Source organism: Syngnathus floridae, chromosome 4 (assembly GCF_059516105.1).
Source record: "Syngnathus floridae isolate MCC-2025c chromosome 4, RoL_Sflo_1.0, whole genome shotgun sequence".
Lineage (NCBI taxonomy): Eukaryota > Metazoa > Chordata > Actinopteri > Syngnathiformes > Syngnathidae > Syngnathus > Syngnathus floridae.
In genome coordinates, this window is record NC_142416.1 from 17,846,144 (window position 1) to 17,868,884 (window position 22,741).

The following is a 22,741-nucleotide window of genomic DNA, read 5'->3' on the forward strand; positions in this document are numbered from 1 at the left end:
AACCGATTCAGGGTGTCCCCCTCCTACTGCTCAATAATGTTATTTATACATATAGATGATACTTTTTCAGTTAAAAAATAAATAAATCTTATTTTATGATGTGTGTCATTGAGCTAAAGTAAGTATTCAACCACCACAATTCTATTCCCCTTCTTAACCACAAAATTGGATCTTCTGACTCATTAAAGTTCAAGGTTTTTGATTGGTTTTCAAATTATATATGGGCTAGATTAAAATGACCTTTATTTCTCTTCACATGCAGTCATTAAAACGAGAAGTCGACTTCTTCATCATCGAGTATCTTGATTTTTATGGTGGAGAATGTCAAGTCAGCGGTCATAATATTAGATGTAAACGAACAATACGGGTTGGGATGTTTCCATAGTTTGTTTTCCTAAGCTAAATAAGAGCGCTCATCTTTTCTCACATTTTTTCTTTTGAAGGAACATTGTTTTTCTTCTTTGCTTGTTACTTAAAATGAATTTGGTTTTACGCTTTAAATCAGAAGAAATTCTTGGGCTTGAGGTTTCTCTGTATGATGTTTGTTTTTCCTAATGAGTGATGTTTTTCAAGCGTTCTGAGCGTGTCGTGCGTACGCTTTGAATAAACTAATTATCCAGTTGAGGACTTGTCTAATGGCCCTCGACTTGAAGCGTGCTTTGGAAAAGGAAAGGTGTCGAAATTTTCAGTCATGAGAGCAGCAACTGGCTGTGCAGGTCCACATCTTTGAGGAGGAGGAGGGTGGTGGTGGTGGGGGGGTGTAGACAAGAAAGTATTGGGGAGGGTGTCAGGGAGGGAAAAAGATTATACATATAAATTGTAAACGGTGTCGCAGGGGCCAAATCTTGCCCGAGGCGGTGACTGCTTCATTTTGTGTTAAATTTCTTGACAGAGAGACACCGGCGTGCTGGTGAATACTGAATGGTAATCAGAGCTGCTTGAATAAGTGCCCCCTCCCTCCCTCTTCCATTATACTGTGAATTAATTCGACTTTATTTATCCAATTTCTGGAGCTGACAGAATGTTAATTTGAGTTGAGATTTCTCTCCGCTGTTCCGCATGTGACCCTGCAGCCCTGGGATTGGCGTGTTGTAATAACCTGAATCTTTCACCAGAAGCTCCGATAATTGTTACCTTATTAGCATGTAAATTGTTTAATTAATATTATTATGAAGAAGCATATAATCCCCTCCGTCACTTGACCCCGCGAGTCAGCCGACGAGCAGGCTCTCTGCATTTCAATGTGGGCTGCTTTAAATGGCCTCTTTAATGTCGCCTTGCTGCAATCTTAGTGTAACTTTGAGCACTTAACAGGCGCTTTTGATGTCACTCCATCTCTTTCTTTATTTCCCCGCTGCTCCCTCTGATGCCTATTTATTTTCCACATCAGAATCCATCGCTTTCTTGTCATTTGCTTAGAAAGGCCCCCTTCTCTCACAAAGGCCGCCCCCCGCCCCCCACACACACACCCCACCTTCTTCCACTCTGCCGGCGGCGGTGCGAGCCAAACGCACGCGGCGCTCGTTGAAAAGCAGCCCTTGACATGAGGTCCCACGAGAGCGCACCATTTAAATTCGCCTTTCTTCCTTCCTCCTCCCATTTTTTTTTTTTTCATTTGCCGAGCACGGGTGACATTGTCAGATGCTAGCTTTAATTAACTTGATAATAAGATGGGCAATCCACGGACAAGGCTAGCCAGCAGCTTTATATCACCCTCCCCAATTCAACATGCAGGCAGAGAACTGCAGCCACACTTTCGAAACAAAAACTAAAACATGATCTCTCCTCTTACTGCATTTTATTCTGATGACTCCAAACGCAAGATGTGAAACCATCATCACGTCACATAGCGTGATGCGTACCCCCTCGCCCAACACTTTCCATCAGCTGCTTCAAATAACTTTCTCGTGAGTCGCACCATTCTTGTCTCACTTTTATTCAATTACAGTTTAGTTACGTAACACCGTAATGCCTGCCACGACTTGAGCCCCCCCCCTCAAAAAAAGTAAACACTATATTTGCATATCTGAGTACCATTTGTTCTCAACATGATGAATTTTAACTAAATAATTTATCTTCAAAGATATAAAATGTATTTAAAGCCACCTCTCTTTATTCAGGACGTCTATTTTGATGAGATAGCTTGTGACATTTGACATTCTGGACCCCTCACATTCATCAACATATCCAATGAGCCCCCCCAAAAAAAAGAAAAAAAATCACTGCGACTGAGTATTTGCGTCTTAATACATGAGATATCTATAATTAACATCTTGTCCTTATGTCTTACGCCTGAATAAATTTGCAGCACGCTCACAGAGACTCATTATTAGCAGCTTTCAGCGGAGGCCTACATGCATCAACTTCACTAAATCAATATGGAAATAGTGAGTGCAGAATGTATTCTACTGCCTGAGCCAATCGTCTTGCAGATATATTTCCAATGTACGGCTCAGAGGAGACACAATTAGGCCCATCCTGTAATATCCTCCTACACGACAAAGGGGAATAATATCCAGTCACTCATTTAAAAAAAAAAACTAAACGCATAAAACAATAAATCCATAAATGGAAAGGTGGAACGATTGTCTACACAGAGGTGGTACTGTAATTAACAACGAAGAGTAACTTAAAGAGAAAACAAGCAATTAGTTTTCAATTTACACTCATGCAACACGCAGGTTGCAAGTATTCGTTTTTTCATACTTTGGCCGGGAGGGCGACTAATACTCATCAGCGACTTATGTGTGAAATTCTTAACACATTATATCATTTCACATGTTATTTTCACACTAAACCGCATGAGGGTGCTCTAGGCCTGTGGAATAATTGGAACTGCAATTTATACTCCGGTGTGATTTATGTCATTTTTGTCTTTATTATGCATTTTAGGGCTGGTGCGACTTACACTCCGGAAAATACGGTATGTCAAATGTTGCTGAGATTCGCAAAATAGACATGCAGATGCAAATAAATAGCCTGTATAGGTTTATGGACAGAACCCCTGATTAGAACAATAGATAGAATGAAGCAAACCTGTTCTAATACCTTATTATGAATATGAAATCAAATCCAATTATAACGAGATATCCAACACCACTATAACGCAACTCAGGTTTCCTCAAGTCTCGGAATGGATTGTGTTGGACATATAAGCTTCCGCTGTATACAAAAAACTAATTTACTACTGAGTAACACAAATACTTTTTTGTACTTACTCTTATTGTAGTATCTGAGTATTTCCAACCCCACCATGGTTTAAAAAAAAACAACCACAGTAAGATCAGACGTGTCACCCTGCAGGTTAGCAAACAATCTTTCTTAGAGTACTTCAAGCCTCCACTTGCCTCTCAAGAGAAGGAATCAAGTCACATTTAATTTTTAATTAGCCAAAGCAAGGTGATGAAGAGGAGCCTTAATTAGTCCATTGCTGCGTGTATAAGTTCATTTTAACCATCGCTCATTATTTAACCAATCGCTTGATAATTAAGTATTTAATCTAAATTAATTGCTGGGCGCGTTTTGATCGCGCACATGCTCTGAAACGAGGTGAGTGGAAGCAATTCCAATTACAAGTAAAAGGATTGCAAGTATTGATCTTGTGTTTTCTGCACATAATGGCTGCTTTGATCATTTGGAGAAGTAAAGGCCCATTTGCGGCTCCTTCTGTGCGAGCAATTAGAAACGTGCTCGCTTCTAATTATGAGCCTAATTGCGCTTGTGACCGAATATGCAAATAGTGCTTGTTTACTATTCCTTGAATCTACTTCCTCTTGTTCGAAGGGATTAAACGTGATGGCCTTTTCAAAATCAAAGCAAACAGCCAACAAATGCAGGAGAAAAAAAAAAAATATATATATATATATATATATATATATATATATATATATATATATATATATATATATATATATAAATTAAAATTTATTATTTTATAAATTTATAGATATATATAATTGTGTGTGTGTTTGTAGACAATAACAATGATGCAACAATAGCCAAATATGCCAAAAGAACTCAGCTGGTCACTCTTCTCAGTTGACAGCACACCAATCGTAGCATGACAATAAGTCGTCCTAACATGTGCCTAATTGTTTACCACAGCTTGTTTACACAAACACTAAGTGGGGGAGTTGTGGGGGGGTGCGGTTAAATATTGAGGGCCTTGCACACTGTAAGACAGAGCTAGGGAAATTAATTTTAAAAATGGTGGCGGATAATTACTTATCAATTAAAGATGCTATCCAGCTTAATTAGGCAGCGTTCATTAAATTCAGCCAATTTAAACCTTAATCAAAGCTAGCGGGGCCTGACAGCAGAGCAGGGGGCAGCAAAGAGCGCCCTCCAGTGCGCCATAGTGGAAGTTATGGGCCAAAGTCTCACCCCCATCCAACCTTAAGCCTAAAACTGCCACAAACGTTGCTAAAATAATATAATAACAAGAATTTAATCATTCAAAATATTTACATGGCCACCGTGCCACACTACAGTGTGTAGTGTTTTTATTATGGCACGGTGGAGCATTGGTTAGCATGGCCGCCTCACAGTTCAGAGGTGCAGTGTTTGATTCCAGCTCCGGCCTTCCTGTGTGGGGTTTGCATGTTCTCCCCGTGCCTGGGTGAGTTTCCTCCTGGTACTTAAGTGAAAACAAAGTACTTTTAAAAACATTGACCTAACAAACTGCAAAATACAATTATATTTACAAACTACTAAAACTACTTTGTAAATATAATTTTAACAAAAAGGTGATTGTTTTCAGGTCGAACAATCATTTGGGAACGTTACTTTATTACACTACAGAAATTATTGTGACCTTGTATTTTGTTTCATCTTACACTGCATGTAAGATGCATTTTTTACTGAAATACTGAAAGGTGTGAAAACAAAATAAAAACTAATCTAAATGCAAAATTATTAACTACCGGGTGTGGGAAAAGTCTAAGAACCCCTGCAGTACATCATCCCGTCCGACCAAAGTATGATCCTGATGTAAACAGAAAGCAAGCCTGGTATTAAGAGGGGAAAAAAAAAAAAATTCCTTGAACAGAACATTTCCGTCCATTGATGATGATCGGCGTCCCTATTAGCCAAAGACAGTGCCCGCTCTAGCCTCCGCTTTGATTTAACTCCTTCTCTTCCGAGAGGCCATTTGACAACAAAAGCCTCAGTGCAGAGGAAGGACTTAATTAATATTGGCTCCTGTTTGCTTGAGTTAATGAATGAGTGAATTATGCACCTCTGGGACGACGCCTCCCTGTTCAGATTGAATGACCGCCCCCACCCCCTCCCAGCTTCCTCCATCCCAGCATTGTCCTCCAATTTCACCATCCTAAACCTGCACCGGAGGGACCCGTGTCACCGAGCAGACCGCTATGCACGCACACAAAAAGAGTAAGGCCTCCCCCCCCAGTGAGTCCATCTGTCCTGTCCATCTTTAGCCAGCGCGGGTGTGTTTTGGTTCATTGTCTCCTGAGTGTTTATTGTCTTAATGCAGAGCCGCTGTTCCAACCCATGTCATCAGCTCAAATAACTTCCATCCCATTAACACGTTGAAGAAGGAAAGGGGAGGAGGGGGAGGGGGACTTGACAAACCAAAATTGGCTGCAATCTGATCCCCCTCACACACACACACACACACGTATTTTGGTCAGATGAGGAGGTGGAGGCGAAAGAAAGGGGATCCATATTATTTGCATTAAAAGCCTTGCACCGTGAAATTCATGTATAATTACAAAAAAAGGGGCTGGTGGAGAATGTGTGTGTGTGCATGTGTGTGTGTGTGTTATGCAAATGGAGAACATGTGTGGAGCCAATCATGCTCAGAATTGGTTATTTTGTGATATGCTAACACGGAATATATGGTGACAGATTGCAATTATCCCGTTATTGTAATTGTCAAAGTCAATTCAGTGCAGGCTGACTGCATCGGACTACCGTGGAGGGAAGCAGTGCTTATGCTGAGCTCTTTAATACGCTCGGAAATTAGATAAATACCCCATTTCCGCAAATAGTGGCCGGGGGCATTTATTTACTTAACTGTAGATGAGGGCTGGCATCAATTAGAGGGGGTGGCCTTTATTTGTAAAAACATTTTTTTTTTTATGTTACAGTGATCCTTTTGAGATTCTCTGGGTTGAAATTTGATTCTTCAAGTTATATTTGATTCTATATTGATTTAAATACTTGTTGATTGTAGTATTTTTTAAAGACTATTATTGGCTTGGGTAATACACCCCTTAAAACTAACTGCTGGCTTTAAATAATAACCCAAAATGGGATTACATTTTTATTTTATTTTTTAAATCCAATATGGGTTAAAAATAACCCGATTAGAAATATTATTTTCTATATAATCTATGTTGGGTTATTTTTAACATTAAAATTGCTAAATTGAAAACAAGCCAACAGTTTTAAAAAAACATTATCAAACCAAATAACTCAATCATACATATCAGTTTTAACAGAGGAGTTCTCGTCAACTTTGGTTTTAACATGCTTAAAAATGCTAATTTGGAAAAAAAAATTCTAATGGGGAAAAGGCAGGCATCTATTTGAGATGTTGAATGGATGACGTGCCCAATGACTAATTTGACAAAACATGGAAAAGCCAATGTGATCAAATTTAATTGTTTATGTCAAATGAACATATGTGAAGCAGTTATGCCAACACCTGGTGAGATCGGGCGCGTTTTTAATTCCCGATTAAGGAAACATTCTGCTCATCACTCCCAATAAAGTCAACAAGCACAGGTTTGATTTGCACGCCGAAAACCAAATCTTCCCCCTGCAAGTAGTAATGTGAAAATTGTGTAAATTACATCTGTCATGAAGACAAATGCAGGCAATATTGCATATACAACTTTTTCCATCCATAAATTTTGTCTTTTTTTTTGTTTATATAACTTATGTATTCAATTATATTTATTTGCAGTAACTATTGTAAAACTATTGTGCTCCATATTCTTTTTTTTTCATTGTTCAACTCTGTATGAGGAAAGTGTAGTTATTGTGTTTCTATTCATTTGTCTCTACTGCCCCGCAGTGTTGGAAGAGTGCAGTGCAGGATCCAGGTAACCAGCCACTCTAATGACACGTGCTATAAAAAATAAATAGTTCAACGAATGTTCCAAATCCTTCCACAGTTTGTTTGAGGCAAGTTGGCAACGATGCAACCGTGACCTCACGCATGATGTCCTGGGTAGGTCACAGCAATTACAAAAGGCGTCCAATCGTATCATTTACGTGTCATCCTCTTGATAATCGTGGGGTGCCGCCATGATGTGTTGTAGTGTGTTGCTTTGTAATGCTGTCAAATTTTCTTTCTAACTCGCCATCTATTTGAAGAAGAAGAAAAAACGGAGGGCATTTGCCTACCGAAAGTTCGTTCGTTAGTTAGTTAGTTAGTTAGTTAGTTAGTTGGTTCGTTCGTTGGTTAATTAGTTAATTTAAAACAAAATGTCTTCTATGTGAGGAAATAATAATAATAATAATAATAATAATAATAATAATAATAATAAATTAATTGATCCCCGCCATGTTGCGCAGGTAACTGCACACCTGACAATAATTAGCCGTTAACGACAGTCACCTGCCGCCTTCGCCACTCCGTGTCTTCTCCACAGGTAATGGCGCAGCCCCGCCGAGTGCAGCTCACCTCTTTGCCCACAGACGTCCAGTCCTGTGCAACGAATGGAGCCGTCCTCGCTCCGAAGTCGGAACCCGAACACGGTGGTGCCTCCCCGCTCGTAGGGCACTGCGGGTCGGGTGTTATTCGCCTCGTCGTCTCGTTGTTTGAGCCGGATGAGCGAAGCTTTGCCGAGTTTAGTTACACTCAACTGCTGGAAAACAAGGTAAACTTTTACATTTAAAATTAAAATTTGGTGGTGAAAATGTAGAGCCGCAAGTTTGCTTAGTTCTATTGTAAAGAATTAGTGGGGTTTTTTTTTTTATCATTATCAACAGAGATTCTTGTGAATTGGATGTGACTCAATAATTAAATTTTCTGTGCACATTATTAAAATATAGTTGGATTAAGTAAATCCTATTGCGTTTTTGGTGTGGGGGGGTATCTGTTTGTTATAAAACTGTGAAGGGTTTTTCTTTTCAACTAATGTGAGTTGAGATAGTAAGAGTTGTCAATTATCAAAGTGATAACCTTTTTCTAGTGGCACAACGTCAAAGATGAAGTCGAGACTAGGTCCAGATTTGAGGTGGGGGACCAGAGCGAGAAGCAGCATATGGCTTCTTCACTTATGAGGAACTTGGAGAAGAAATATGTGAGTAGCTGTTATCTCCTCTTTGTCATTGTCGTCCTTCCAAGCAGTCTTTTGAGCTGACGTGGACATGCAAAAAAAATGTTCGTCCTCATTGCAGACGGTCAAGAAAAAGCGGGATCGCGTTCAGGACTTGATCGATATCGGTTATGGTTACGACGATGAGGATTCCTTCATTGACAACTCGGAGGCTGTAAGTAATGTTTTGCTAACATCTCACCAGTAGAACGATCATTAAGTCTGCCTTTAAAAAGAAATAGTTATTTTTTTTTATTATTAATTGGCACCGTCAATGAGGTATGTGTTTGTACTGCAGGTTTGTTTCTAATGGTTTGCACATTGGTCAGATACAATTCAAAATAAAATATATATATTTTTTTAATGCTCAAGCCCAATTTAATGAGTATAGCATGTATTTCGGGAATTAAAATGTGCCATAATAAAAAATGTATAGCTTTGTAAAAATGTAACAAATAAAATGTTGCTTGTTTTACTATTATTATTATTTTTTATTATTTTATTACTTTTTTTATTTGACCACGCTTTCATCACATGCCCACAGAAAGTGTAATGCAGTGTCCCAACTTTACCTACGTCCTTTCTACAGTATGACGAGTTTGTGCCATCCTCCATCACCACCAAATTTGGAGGATTCTACGTCAACTCTGGCGTGTTGCACTTCCGCCAGATTTCTGACACTGAAACGGACGATGGGACCACAGGAGAGAGAACACCAAAGACCACCAAGGTAGGCCAACAATCTCTTCACCGAAAGTTTGTGTGTGCTAAGAGATGCCTTCAATGTACAGAAACGTGAACTTAAAGATGGACAAGAAATGCCAAAGAAGAAAAGGCGTAGAAACGTTGTACCAGATAAAAATGGCGTGGATGCAAGTTCCAGGTGAGATTTTTTTCTAAGCCTTAAATTGGGCAAGCGTGTGACGTGCTGTTGGTCTTTCGCAGCGTGGCATCAGACGAGCTGATGAAGAAAAAGAAGAAAAAGCTTTCCGGAACCCTGAGCGTCACCAGCATGCTGAAGAAGTTCCGTCGAGAAAAGGAGCTTGAGCGGAAGAAAATGGAGAGAACTCGTCAGCGCATGGCGAGGACGCCGCTAACTCCCGTGACAGCACAGTGCCCAGCCGATACGGGCGGCGGCTCCGGATTGGCCGACCCGCTGCTCAGTTTGATCGGATCCACAGATGAGCAGGCACTTCTCCAGGCGGCCAGCACGGTGGAATTTGACATCGACTTGGACTGTTTGTTGGATGTCGGCGACGAGATAGCAACGCCTTTAATGGAGCCGCCCCCTCCAGAGCAGCAAAGAGCAGAACACCTGCCTGAAGCTTTCTATGATGCAACACTGTCTCCAAGCAGAAAGATGACCCAACCACAAAAACCTCATCCAGAGGTTGCATCCTCATATCAGTGCGTCGCCCTCCCTGAGGGACTCCCACCTGCCCTGGAGGACAGCATCAAGAAGCTGATGCTGGTAAAGTGCACCATTGGTCCACAATCACCATGATGCCACCGCATCTTCTCAGTAAGGTTCCACAAATGCTCACTTGAACGTATTTCATTTGCACAGGCAGCCAAGACTTCGGAGGGAGAGTCCAAACTCAAGTTCTTCACCCCGGAAATCAACGCTGTGCTGCTGGAGTGAGTCGTGCGCACAAATGGAAAAAAAAAACCTCTCTCAAAGAACCTAGAAGTGACAAAGTGTGTACTTTTGACTATGTTGATCTTCAGTATAGAGCGCAAGTGTCGCGAGCACGGCGGCCAGTTGCGGTCCCGGGTGTACACGCACTTGTCGTTCTTCCTGCCTTGTAGCAAGGAGACGCTCCTCAAACGTGTCAAGAAACTCAAGCTTGCAGTGAGTAGTGAGATGGAACTCAAGTTTTTTTGGTTTTAACTGAGGCTTTGTTTTTGTTCCCGCTGACACCAAGGAAGGCTTTTCAAACGTGGAGGATCCCATGCAGAAGCTGAAGGATGCCATCGCCAGAGCCATGCCCGAGCAGATTACGTGTTTCAACCAACATTGTCAAGAATATGAGCAAGTCAAAACCTTGAGGTGAGTTTGTTTTGAGTAAAGTCTCTTTTTAATTAATACCCCACTTATTATAGGTACTTCTGACGCACAAGATTGTTTGTCGTCAGGACAATGGAGGACGGGAGTGACGTCAGGCAAGGTGGACAAGGCAATAATTTGGAAGAGAAGGGGACAAAAAGAGGAGGCGGCCCAAAGAAGCTTTTCAAATGGAACGAGGAGATCAGGTGATGAAATGCAACTTGTTTATTAATTGCTCACATGTGATACCTGTTTTTAAGTACTACACGTTCTCCTGTGGTGTATTTTAAATTATAAAATAGATATTTATTGTCATCACCTTAGCGTCAACTAAAAAAAAAAAAATCTGAAGTTGTTCAACTTCCAGGTCCGTCAAGCATATGATTGCCATCAAAATCCTGCATAAGGGGAAACATAAGTGTTTTCAACCAAATTATTTTTTAAGTAAATGCTAATAACTTAAGATCTAAAACTGTATGCAAAGACTTGCTTTAATAATAATAATAAAAATTTTGTCCACAGGGAGGTTCTGCATCATGTCCTGAGAGAAAAACTTTCAGTATTTCAAAACAAAAGTGACGGGAGGCAACAGCGCGAGGAGTACCTCAAGACCCTGTTGGTCAAGGATGTCAAACCTCTCTGGCCCAAAGGCTGGATGCAGTCCAGGTATACGATGAGTGCCGCTGCGTTCTTACTTTCATCATCATTGGTGCATTTAAAGCATGCCTGTCCCTTCAGGGTGCTGCTGAGTGAGAGCAGGAAGATATTGGGCTTCCAGCTAATGTTTCCGTGAGTCATTCTATGTTTAATTTATGGAAAAAAAAAAAGATTTATTTTAATGCTGACTGCTAATCCTGAAACTTTCCCCTAAATACGAACAGAAAGAGATCCAGATCAGAAAAGAAGCAGCTGTCAATCACTGCGCCGTCAGTGTCTGATCAAAACACAAGACCGCTACAACTTAAACTAGAACTTCCTTATGAGGCAAATTCAGTAGTCGAAGAAGCTTCAAGCGCGTCTCGCGTGACGACTGCAGATACCGAAGTGATCGTCTTAGATTCGGACTCGTCACCAACGCCCAATGATGAGCTGTCAGCGATTGTCTATGAGCAGGCTCCAGTTCACATGGACTCACAGGCTACCCCCGGTGAGCTCTTTGCGGCCGCTATCACCAAATACAAAAGTTCCCTTCAGTACTGGAACTTGAGTGCTGCGAACGGCACCCCCCCGCTTCCACCGCCACCTCCTCAATGCAGCCCAGTCAACTTTCCCGAAGGAGGCCTGTGTCACGTGGCCGTGCCAAAACTGCAAGATTTATTGGGCACCCCTACAGATTTGGGACCAGAGCTACAGAGAGGCTCAGATGTCATTTTATGAACACTCCCATATCTTGAATAAAGTAAGTCAAGATTTTTATCTTTTTAATTTTTCATATTAGATGTCACGTAACTTCTTTTTTTATTTTTTTTTTATATTTTTTTTTTATTCTTCCTAGGTGAGTGTTTCCATGGTGGTGGTCACTAGCTGCAGTCACAACCCCAAAAAAATTGAAAGCCTTTTTTGGTAAATGCTTAATTTTTTTTTTTTTGTTTTGTTTTTTGGGTTTTTTTTTTTTTTTAGTACAAATAAAGATTTCACATTGTTTCCACAGAACATTCGACTATAGTAACTCTCAAACAATTGATAAAACCATATTGATAACACGGTTGCCTCACTGGAAATAAAAGTGCTAGTATATACATTAAAAAATCTTTAAAGTTCAGAACAAATCATTTATTGGCAGTTATACTTTTTTTAATGTGGGGGGAAAACAACTATTTATACTTACGAAATTGGATTGAGGAAGTACCTGCTCAGTAGTTCTCTTGGGTGAGGAACTCATTCATTGTAATAGGCTAAAGTGAAAATGAAAGCAAAACTCCCTGACAAATAATCCTCCTGTTTGTGCAGACAGCAGTCAGACTTGAATCACAAACCCAATTGGGTCATTTTTAAGTGTTTAAATCAAGTTCAATATCAGTGCAAGCAGGGTAGCCAGCAGGAAGTGTCTTCTTCGGGTGCTCGTGATTCCTATGAAGGGAAGATATCTTAAACACGTGACGCTCAATTGAAAAGTACCAAAAGCAAAATCTAGATATATACCTCTGCTAGTGACCACCTCTACCTCCACTGTCACATTTGTCTGTCCAAAAAGTCCCGTGGCCAAGACGGTGTATTTTCCCGCGTGTGCTCTCGTTGAGTGGACGGGCGGGATCACCAGGCGGCCATCTTTGAGCCAGATGACCGAGGGTTCGGGGTTTCCTCGCACGTCGCAGTGTAAGCTTTCGCCCATCTTTACTTGGAGCTTTGCAGGACAAAGCAGTTGCGGGCCAACTGGGGAGAAGAGAGAGCTTGTGCTTCAGCAGCAGAAATCCCTCAAAACGGTACGTGAGAAGAAATCATCGTATAATTCGGCTTTAAATTGACATTGAGGCCTCAGCAGCCGACGACACTGGAGGCATTTATTTCAAATTAACTGATGTGTACAAATCTTTTGTCTTTCACTTACACAGCACAGTGGTTCTCACTTTTTCCGACGTAACCGCCACGCGCTGCTGTTGACCTGTTGGGTGCAGTTGTAGTTCAGCCTCACACCAGTAGTCCGCGCCATCGTCTTCTCTTTTGGCCACAATGTCTAGCGGGAAGACCTCAGTCACCGGTGTCTTCTCTGTCACGTTTGAATGTCGTTTCGCCAGTTGAGTTTGGTTTCGGTAGAAGGTCACAAGGAGATTCCCAGCAGGGGCGACATTGTGGACGGTGCATCGAAGAGTGTAGTGACTATGCTCTAACAATGATCCCGTGTGGTTCACGAAGCTGAGGGACACGCTGTCTGGAGGCTCTGCACAAAGCAGGAGCAAAAGATGGAAGAGTCAGTCAGAGTCTAGACCCCAGACATCCTCCAAGGTGTCACTTGTCCTGAATTTGTTCAGAACTTACTGTAAACAAGCACTGGGAGATGAAGATGACAGGGTCCTTCCAGGTCTAAGACTGCATAGCACATTGGGGAAATACTCCACTCGGTCATGTGCTCCACTCTCCACACCAGGAAGCTATTCGTGGTGGCCTCTGGAGCTAGCTGGAATCCCATCACGTTGGTACTTAAAACTGTTCAACTACCAATTGCAGTGTAGATCACAAACGAATGCTGATGGCTCTCACCAATGGGACCTCCCATCCCAGTAGAGAAAAGCTCTTCATCGGCGCAGAACAGTTGACTTGGACTGGATCTTCAAACCTAAACGATTCTCATGATTGATCATTTGCACCACCGGATTAAGCTGCGTATTGTGTAGAATTGGGAATCTAGTCCTACCTGACCACCAGGCTGGAGGGGGACAAGGTGAGAGGGCATCGGGCTCGTTCCACTGAACCCTCCTGAGCTTTGCTGAGTGAGGGAGGTGGCTGGGATGGCAGCATTTTGGCAAAGGGAGGAGATATTTTGGAGGGGAGAAGGCAAGAAGGTGTCCGTGTGGAAAGCGGAGATGAGGTAGCTGTCAAAAGGAGGAAGAGCAAACAGAGGCAGTGAACTTGACCCAGCCCTTTTGCAAATATTGAAAATGTCTTTTAAAAAAAGTGGCTCAACTGTTCAATCCCACTCCTAGCTCCCGCCAAAATTAAACATAAAACAAAGATGTTGTCAGAATTACTTCACATCGAATATCCTGTCATCTACTAGCTTCACGCTAATGCTAACAAACAACACCTTAGTTATCCATTTGTATTTTGCTGTAAATATCTGGCTCATAGCTAACTTTTTAACCCAGTGATTCCGAACTACAGGGTTTTGGTTGGGTCATGGACAGCTTGTAAATATTTACAATATCTTTTTGAATCTGAACACACAAACCAACAAACACACCAGCTAATGTAACCATACTGACTGTCTTGTATTCTTCATTTTACACAAGGAGCTGAGGCAGTCCCTTTGTATTTAACCACCGGACTTTTTAAGTTTAAACATTTAAATTGAAGGGAACTCAAATGCGATGTCTAATTCATTTTCCATCGCAAATGGACATGAGTCATGATTACGCAAAGCAGACAAAGGTCAATTGAATTTTGCCATCTCGTGAAATCAGACTGTTTTTAGATGATCTATTGTGTACCATTGTTTTATTGCTGGCTGAATACGCCCAATGTGTTCCTCTAAGGAAGGAAGGACACCCTGCCCAACTCCCAAAGAACTGGCTCCTCTTTTCTACTACCATTGTTCCACTGGACCCCAAAGCGCCTTCTCCTCCCACATGATTCTGCTTGTGCATGAGATTTTGTGCGTACCTCAAGTTTTCCTATGACTCAGGGGGACATAAATCATAGGAGAAAATTTACAAGGACTCTTTTGTTTTTTCATTTTGAAAATATCAATTTGTCAGGTGCTGCTGTGCTTGTTGGCTGGCACAATACAGATGAATTCAAATGAGTGCCCTCATGTTATTAAACTACACTATTAAGATTTTTTGACCATTATTGTGTACAAAAGTGTTTTAAATATGCTGTCATTATTTGGTTGTATTTCGTGAAAACTCATTGAAGTCCAAAAAGTCTTGAATCATCCTATAATAATTTACAATTATTTTTAAATGACAGTTTACAAGGTTTTTTCTTGCATTGTATCTTATATTTTTAAACTTTTGGTAAAGTACAGAAAATCATGTAATGTCCTGTCCAGAGTTTATAGTTGTTCTGAAAATACATTGTAAACAATTTACAAGGATTTTGCCACGTGATGTATACTGTCATCCTGTAAATATTTAGCCGCGTTTATTTGAACTGACAGCAATAATTTTCTAATGTCCTACAATTTTATACAGTTCTAATGAAGTCACTTCCATTACTACGCTACTGCCTACAGCAAGTATTTGTTGTTATTGTCTTTCAGTGTATTGTAGCACAATATAGTTTTGGTCTCGTCATTTTGTCCCTGCCCATTTTTGATATTACTTACCTGAGCAAAACAGGTGAAGCACCAAAGTCACCTTGAGTGAACTTGGGGTACACATCCTTCACGTATTTTCTGTATCTCTGGTGATGTCCCAAGCAGCAGCAGAAATACAGCATGTAAGTAACTTTATCAGGCAGCAACACCTCACTGTGAGACTTTGGAGGGGCTTCAGGCTTTTATCGGACTGTGTGTGTGTATGTGTGTGTGTGTGAAGCTGATGATCAGGCAATTCCTTTGCTGTGGCCCCTCAAAGGCACCATGGGCGTTTTTTGTTGGTATATCGGGGGAGGAAGGAAGGGAGGGTCAAGAATAATGGTGTGGAGTGCAGCAGCACACTGGGCAAGAAGGCATTGAGCCTGAGTGTGTGTGTGGGTGTGTGTGAAAAATTCCAATTCCAAAAAGTGTTCAGGGTGTCCCCCGCCTACTGCCAGGGATAAGCTCCAGCACGCCCGTCATCCCAGTGGGCACAAGCACTACAGAAAATGGATGGATGAAAAATGATCACTAGTTCTCCAGCCAAGGTTGACTTTTTTTTTTTTTTTTATTGAAACATCAAGTTACAAAATGTGACAAAAATACACAACGTAATAGTGAACTATTTCTATCAAATGCACAAAAAGGCAATACAACAGAAGAAAGAGATAGAAAGAAAGAATGTTTTCTAACTTGCAAGGGGGTCAGGTTTTATTAATTCTCTGTAATGACATGTTTTTGTAGTGCTCAAGGCTTTGGGTTTCTTTTAATTCGAAAAGATGTACAATTTAAATGTATAATAAAATGCATTAAAGAATGGCTTATTCCCTGCGTATTTGCAAACCAACCCACGGGTGCAACATTCCACGTGTCAGACTCGTGACGTTATCAACGCGACGTGGAGCCGGAAGTTGCTGTCAGTTAACATCGCGAGTCACGTGACTCATATTTGAATAGAATAGAATGCTAAATGTTGTAAAACAAACGAACAAAAAAAACAATCCACGCGTTAGAAAACAAAACGCATTTTTTGTCGATTATACAACTGCCTATTTAACAGCGCATTTGTTGTTTCGTCGCTTCGTTACGTCACAAACATGACGAGGACTGATGACGTCGTCGTCGCCTGTTCCTTGTTGAATGTTTGGCAATTGTCATACGAGTCGAACACCAGGAAGCGAGATGAGCTAATAGCTAAATGCTAATGTTGCCGTTGCGATGAAAGCACAGCATATCAGACCACTAGTGTTTTTTTGACAATACGACGCGATTCTACTTAAATTTCGACGGCTATCTTCTCGCTACGTTTCCCCTGGTGTGTTGTTGTGAGACCGATAGCGGCCGCTCCGTCCATCGTTTTGGCTCGGTAGCATAGCTTTTCATTTTGGGAAACATGGCTGTGGCGCACCGAGCTGGCGTCGTGGCCGCATTAGTTCTCGTCTTTCTTCTGGATGGTAGTAAGGCAAGGATACATAAACTCATCCTGAAGGTAAGTCAAAAACCACAGTCTTATTAGCTTGGGGAACTAGCATGCCTCTAGAGCCGGTTAGTTCGCTTTATCGAGTCTTTACTGTAGCAAATGTTTTGTGTTGACAGGTACGTTTTCGAGACCCCCCCAAAAAAAATCTTATTAAGCACGCACTGATTAACTGATATGGAGTTGTGTGTCACTAATGAATTGGTCTTGTTTTTCACAGAATGAAACTCGCTTCTTTGTCCACCTCAATACCTTTGGCTTCTATGCTAACGGTACTCTGGATGTGAACCTCCACTCTCTCCGGATCCCACAGCAGCTTGTCAACTATAGTGCACACCCAGTAAGAAGCTTTACGTTGAGCTGTCTGCAACAACAGGCTGTTTTGGTTAACGTGTTCTCTTGTGCTAAGGGGAAGTAAAAATATATATATATCACGCTTCATCGTGTCATTCATTACCCATTTGCTTTTTGTTTCATTTCAGGTTGGGTTCAGCCTCTCCAGGGCACGTGTGAGCGGAGTCTTATCTTACACAGTGAGTATTTGCCACAATCCGATCATGTGAGAGGAAATTTGGGTCATATTTTTGAGCTAAATGGTATTGGGTGAATTTTTATTACTATTATTCTGGATAACATTGTGTTTGTGGAAAATGAATTAAGCAGGAAAATCCCCCTTTTTTTTGTCCATTTTGGAACTCGTCACCATTCTCCTGCATTTGGTCATTTGATGTTTGTAAAGAACGACTTACCTGTCTTTTTTTTGTGCTGTGTGATATTTCCCATTTAAATTGCCCATTGTTCCTGGAAAAAGCATGAAATATGACAACATAATTATCATTAGACAATACAACATTTGTTTACATGCCCCCCCCCCTCCCTTTTTTTCTCAGGCCGAAGAGACTGAGACGTGCCCTCTCACACTCACTAAAGTAACCAACAATGAACCGCTCATTCTCTTTCTTATTGACATCAACGATCTCAGGTGGGTGTTTGTGTGCGTGTGTTGACGTTGTCAGAATGTTCTTAATGTTCTCCGTGCTCTCGCTGTGTAGCGTCAACGTGCGTGTCCTCGGTGATCAAGACAACATATTGACCGGCAAACCAAAGGCCAATGTGCAGACCAAAGAGAAAGGTCTGTGTCATTTCCACCGTCTATTCTATTTTAACACGATCAATGTAAGAGGAAGGGGTTAGCTTTTTTTTAGATGTCATACTGCTGATTGCTAACTGAAGTGTTATATTGTCGGCCTTAAACTGAAATATTCTGCGTTTTGCAAGCAGTTCCAAATTGGGATGTTTGTGTGCTTCAGGTCAGAGGTCCAGCCGGGAGGCTCCTGCTGAGACTCCAGCTAAGCCGGCGGAGCAGGCTCAAGACGGCGATAAGTCGCCTGACAAAACGACAAAGTCGTCTGACAAAACGGCAAAGTCGCCTGACAAAACTGCAGATGAGGCCAAGGTGGAAACAAACGCAGAGGCCGTGGATCAGACGAAGGAAGCTAAGACGGCAGAAAAGCTGACAACTGAATTCCAGGTGACTCGATAGTCTCCTCCTGCGTCCGTGATGTGAAAGTCGAAATGACCTAACGTGTTTGCATTTAGTTGGCGTCCACCAAACAGCTGGCGCTAGCTTTGGAGAAAGTGAATGACACCTACGCGTTCAACGTAAGAGCACTTTCAACACTCTCTTCGCAAGACGCAGGCATTTGATTGGTCCTGACCTCCCCCTCCTCCTCTTCCACAGTTTCATCTGCTTTTGGGCCTGCTGGCCGAAGGCCTGTACAACTTGAACTTCTACTACTGCCAGAACATGGTGCCTGGCATCAACCGGCCATACTCCTTCACCGTGAGTTGACTGTGGTCTCGTGCCAACCCACCACCACAACCCCACACACTCAATTGAACCTTAGCGTGTCCTTCGTAGCTGGAGATGACAGAGAAGAATCCTGGTGGCTTCCTGTCGGCGGCCGAAATCCCGCTCTCCCGCCTCTACATCGGTATGGCCGCAGTCTTCTTCGTCGCCGCAATGGTGTGGGTGTACACGTTGATGAAGCACAGGTAAAGCAAGTAACTGGGTGCAGGTCCCTCACTTGAAGGAGAATTTGGAGAGATCACCAATGTCGGTTGCCTTGTGTCTGCAGGTACAGCGTCTTTAAGATCCACTGGCTTATGGCGGCACTGGCCTTCACCAAGTCCACCTCGCTGGTTTTCCACAGCGTGAGTCCAAACCACACAGCCCACAGCCATGTCTATATGGGAAAAAAAAAAAAAAGTGCTATCATGAATAATTTAGTGCATCCTGGATATGACTTTATGATTTAGAAGTAAAGTATTATGGAGGAAGGGAAATCATTCAAAGCCTTTCTTGTTGTTTTTCAGATCAACTATCACTTCATCAACACCGAGGGTCATCCCATCGAAGGCTGGGCCGTCATGTATTACATCACTCACCTGTGAGGCTGGCGACTCTTACATTTTTGTACAAAAATCTGCTTTGAGTGTAACTCCTATTGCTCCCTCCCAGGCTCAAGGGAGCGCTGCTGTTCATCACGCTGGCACTGATCGGCACTGGCTGGGCTTTTGTCAAGTACATCCTGTCTGATAAGGAGAAGAAAATCTTTATGATCGTCATCCCCTTGCAGGTCAAACTTGTCGTGCAAGACCCCGAAGTGATTTTTGTTGTCGTTGTTGACGTGCTTGCGTGTTTACGGCTGCAGTGCCTGGCCAACGTGGCCTTCATTATCATCGAGTCCACAGAAGAAGGCTCCAGCGAGTACCCCCTGTGGAAGGAGATCCTCTTCTTGGTCGACCTCATTTGCTGCGGCGCCATCCTGTTCCCGGTCGTCTGGTCAGTTGTGAGTGTTTTGCATTAGAAAGAACTTTTTTTTTATTGTTTAATGTGTTTTGCAGGTCCATCCGTCACCTCCAAGAGGCTTCAAGCACGGATGGAAAAGGTGAGTTTCCCAAATATCAAAGGGAATGCAATCATATGAACGATGGATTTGATTTTGTTTTTGACCTCCAGCTGCCATGAATTTAGAGAAGCTCAAGCTCTTCCGTCACTACTACGTCATGGTGGGATTCGGCCATCAACTCGTTTACATTGCTTGTCTATTGACCCAGTGACCTGATTGCTCTTTTCCTTCCTTCAGATTGTGTGTTACATCTACTTCACACGGATCATCGCCATTCTGTTGAAGGTCACCATGCCCTTCCAGTGGCAGTGGTGCTATGAGGTACCATTGAAGTAAACAGTCAAATTAAATGGCGGCGGCGATGGTGATATTAACGTTTGTCTCGCCACTGCCCTCCTCAGTTTCTTGTGGAAGTATCCACTCTGATCTTCTTTGTGTTGACGGGCTACAAATTCCGGCCTGCCTCCAACAATCCTTATCTCCAGCTGCCCCAGGATGAAGAAGATGAGGAGATGGATGAAATGTAACCCTTTACTCAATTTTAAATGTTAGCGACTTTGAAACATATTACCATTGACTGGATTGATTTTCCGTATGTGCAGCGTAACGGAGTCGGGTGCTCTGGAGGGCATCTCCAAAGTTAAAAAGACATCTAACGGACGCGAGCGGCAGAAGGAGGCCACCTTGTGAGCAGGGGGTGCGGGGCCTTTGTTTTTGGGGAGGAGCGTCATGTGCACAGAGTGGCACGCACACACATGGACCAAGGCTTCTTCACCAACCACTGCCACAGGCTCCCCTTTTTTCGGATGCTCCTTCCCACTACCTGCCTATGCAAACAGACTTTATTGTCTCTTACGACAGACACAAACGGATGGACGGACTTACGAGAGGCCTGACCTCGCTGTCTCCAAAGAACATTTTAGCTCTTCATGTGTGTGTGCGTGCGCGCGTATTTCTATTTAACACGGCACGGGTGCATCAAGCCTTTCTCTATAGTGTGTGATCAGGTCCTTAGAACACAAGAATCCCCCTTCTTCCCCGCCACACACATGCTCAGGTTCCTTCCTCCTTGGCCAATCGCAACATTCAAGGCTCGCTGTTTGGTCAAAGCCACCATGTTAATTTTCGGACATGTTTTACGGAAGATTTCAGTATTAGGTTCTCAAGGTAAACCCAGTTTATTGATCACAAACCCAACCGCCTTTTTGTTTATTCCTCCTCCATTCCCGCTCTGAAACATGACCATCTCTTTCCTTTTGCCGGCTTTTGGTTTTTGTTTTAGCCTACTATGGGTATAACCCTATTTTATTGACAAATTATTGGTATCGATTGTTGGTATTCAAGTGTAGTGAGTGTAAATAATGTGAGACACAGAGCCCTCGCAACCCCTCCAGCAGAAAGACTTGCAATTGCTTTCAGTTACTTGGAAATAGTGTGAGAGCAAGCCAGTTCGACTGACATGCTCAAGTGCATGCGTGCCTGCTGTGTTTGAGGACTCTATTTGGTGAAATATGAATAAAGTTAATTGAAGTTTGCTTTTTTTTTTTTTTTTTTTAAACGTCTGTGACCTGTCTATAATAAAGCTGGTGTTCTGGGTGTCGCTCCTCTCATCTTTGGCTTATGAAGATGCTCAATATTAATGCTATGTCCTTCTCACTCCTCCCCCTGGCGTGCTGAGGTACTGTGCTGGAGATTTCTGGTGTGTCATAGTGCAGTACTGATGTGCATTCCAGTTCTTTTAAGTGAACTGAATCTTTATAATCAGTTCATTCAAAAGTTGGAATGTGGCCCCAAGGACTAGAGCTTGACACCTGTGACCTTTGACCATGATATTTCCCTAATAAAGTGGCCTGTTATGGGTACACTTGAAAATGGCGGTGTACCTAATGGAGTGTCCGAGTGATTCCCTCGTTAAGTGCAGGTGCGTGAAAAGTTTTAGCTCCTTTTGAACGTGAAAGTGGCTAAAACTTTTCACGCAGCTGCGCTTAACGAGGGAAGCACATAGACACTCCATTAGGTACACCGCCATTTTCAAGTGTACTTAATAACAGGCCACTTTATTAGGGTGCCCTTAACAAGGGAATCTTGGAAAACATGTTGGAATGCGGCCCCGAGGACTAGAGCTTGACACGTGTGACCTTTGACCATGATATTTCCCTAATAAAGTGACCTGTTATTGGTACACTTGAAAATGGCGGTGTACCTAATGGAGTGTCCGAGTGAGTCCCTCGTTAAGTGCAGGTGCGTGAAAAGTTTTAGCTCCTTTTGAACGTGAAAGTGGCTAAAACTTTTCACGCAGGTGCGCTTAACGAGGGTCACTTGGAAAACATGTTGGAACGCGGCCCGGAGGACTAGAGCTTGAACCTGTGACCTTTGACCATGATATTTCCCTAATAAAGTGGCCTGTTATTAGGTACACTTGAAAATGGCGGTGTACCTAATGGAGTGTCCGAGTGATTCCCTCGTTAAGTGCAGGTGCGTGAAAAGTTTTAGCTCCTTTTGAACGTGAAAGTGGCTAAAACTTTTCACGCAGGTGCGCTTAACGAGGGTCACTTGGAAAACATGTTGGAACGCGGCCCCGAGGACTAGAGCTTGACACCTGTGACCTTTGACCATGATATTTCCCTAATAAAGTGGCCTGTTATAAGGTACACTTGAAAATGGCGGTGTACCTAATGGAGTGTCCGAGTGATTCCCTCGTTAAGTGCAGGTGCGTGAAAAGTTTTAGCTCCTTTTGAACGTGAAAGTGACCAAAAACTTTTCACGCAGGTGCGCTTAACGAGGGTCATTTGGCAAACATGTTGGAACGCGGCCCCGAGGACTAGAGCTTGACACTTGTGACCTTTGACCATAATATTTCCCTAATAAAGTGGCCTGTTATTGGTACACTTGAAAATGGCGGTGTACCTAATGGAGTGTCCGAGTGATTCCCTCGTTAAGTGCAGGTGCGTGAAAAGTTTTAGCTCCTTTTGAACGTGAAAGTGGCTAAAACTTTTCACGCAGCTGCACTTAACGAGGGAAGCACATAGACACTCCATTAGGTACACCGCCATTTTCAAG

The 22,741-nt window shown here is 42.4% G+C and overlaps 3 protein-coding genes across 6 annotated transcripts; 2 read left to right on the forward strand and 1 right to left on the reverse strand.

The window, feature by feature from the left end:
• The first annotated feature begins 7,048 nt into the window (after positions 1-7,048).
• On the forward strand, positions 7,049-14,935 carry ubn1 (ubinuclein 1). 3 transcript variants are annotated; one of them, XR_015857981.1, is made up of 16 exons: positions 7,049-7,198; positions 7,623-7,850; positions 8,166-8,276; positions 8,374-8,466; positions 8,881-9,021; positions 9,083-9,174; positions 9,237-9,762; positions 9,859-9,929; positions 10,020-10,143; positions 10,217-10,341; positions 10,428-10,544; positions 10,861-11,004; positions 11,077-11,127; positions 11,220-11,737; positions 11,834-11,901; positions 14,529-14,935. XR_015857981.1 is itself a non-coding variant. In XM_088373455.1 (15 exons), the coding sequence occupies exons 1-14, from the start codon at positions 7,187-7,189 to the stop codon at positions 11,713-11,715; spliced, it is 2,331 nt and encodes a 776-aa protein (XP_088229581.1). In that variant the 5' UTR covers positions 7,049-7,186; the 3' UTR covers positions 11,716-11,737; positions 11,834-12,271. The 3 variants fall into 3 exon arrangements, 2 of the variants coding, with proteins under 2 accessions (XP_088229581.1, XP_088229582.1); XM_088373455.1 differs by lacking the exon at positions 14,529-14,935 and having other exon boundaries at positions 11,834-12,271; XM_088373456.1 differs by lacking the exons at positions 7,049-7,198; positions 14,529-14,935 and adding an exon at positions 7,387-7,545 and having other exon boundaries at positions 11,834-12,271.
• Positions 12,006-15,566, reverse strand: LOC148399626 (intercellular adhesion molecule 1-like). Of its 2 annotated transcripts, XM_088373460.1 has the most exons (7): positions 15,323-15,556; positions 13,691-13,868; positions 13,537-13,612; positions 13,315-13,453; positions 12,887-13,216; positions 12,481-12,711; positions 12,013-12,408 (listed from the first exon to the last, which is right to left on the reverse strand). In XM_088373460.1, exons 1-7 carry the CDS (start codon positions 15,375-15,377, stop codon positions 12,338-12,340), a joined length of 1,080 nt encoding a protein of 359 aa, XP_088229586.1. In that variant the 5' UTR covers positions 15,378-15,556; the 3' UTR covers positions 12,013-12,337. The 2 variants fall into 2 exon arrangements, with proteins under 2 accessions (XP_088229585.1, XP_088229586.1); XM_088373459.1 differs by having other exon boundaries at positions 12,006-12,711; positions 15,323-15,566.
• An 842-nt stretch (positions 15,567-16,408) lies between these two features.
• gpr108 (G protein-coupled receptor 108) lies at positions 16,409-21,216 on the forward strand. Its single transcript, XM_088373457.1, has 18 exons — positions 16,409-16,781; positions 16,990-17,109; positions 17,252-17,302; positions 17,660-17,751; positions 17,822-17,901; positions 18,080-18,300; positions 18,369-18,431; positions 18,511-18,612; positions 18,691-18,824; positions 18,908-18,983; positions 19,146-19,219; positions 19,291-19,408; positions 19,484-19,614; positions 19,677-19,720; positions 19,792-19,841; positions 19,919-20,002; positions 20,083-20,204; positions 20,284-21,216. Exons 1-18 carry the CDS (start codon positions 16,686-16,688, stop codon positions 20,369-20,371), a joined length of 1,746 nt encoding a protein of 581 aa, XP_088229583.1. The 5' UTR covers positions 16,409-16,685; the 3' UTR covers positions 20,372-21,216.
• The last annotated feature ends 1,525 nt before the right edge of the window (positions 21,217-22,741 follow it).

Coding starts and splice junctions, on each gene's coding strand:
- ubn1 (XM_088373455.1), top strand. Junction 8,277..8,373: donor GGAACTTGGAGAAGAAATAT/GTGAGTAGCTGT, acceptor TCCTCATTGCAG/ACGGTCAAGAAAAAGCGGGA. Junction 9,763..9,858: donor GCATCAAGAAGCTGATGCTG/GTAAAGTGCACC, acceptor TCATTTGCACAG/GCAGCCAAGACTTCGGAGGG.
- LOC148399626 (XM_088373459.1), bottom strand. CDS start 15,377: ATGTGTACCCCAAGTTCACTCAAGGTGACTTTGGTGCTTCACCTGTTT. Junction 13,869..15,322: donor GCTTCACCTGTTTTGCTCAG/GTAAGTAATATC, acceptor TCCTTTTGACAG/CTACCTCATCTCCGCTTTCC. Junction 13,613..13,690: donor CCCTCCAGCCTGGTGGTCAG/GTAGGACTAGAT, acceptor AGAATCGTTTAG/GTTTGAAGATCCAGTCCAAG.
- gpr108 (XM_088373457.1), top strand. CDS start 16,686: ATGGCTGTGGCGCACCGAGCTGGCGTCGTGGCCGCATTAGTTCTCGTC. Junction 18,825..18,907: donor TACACGTTGATGAAGCACAG/GTAAAGCAAGTA, acceptor TTGTGTCTGCAG/GTACAGCGTCTTTAAGATCC. Junction 20,205..20,283: donor GATGAGGAGATGGATGAAAT/GTAACCCTTTAC, acceptor CCGTATGTGCAG/CGTAACGGAGTCGGGTGCTC.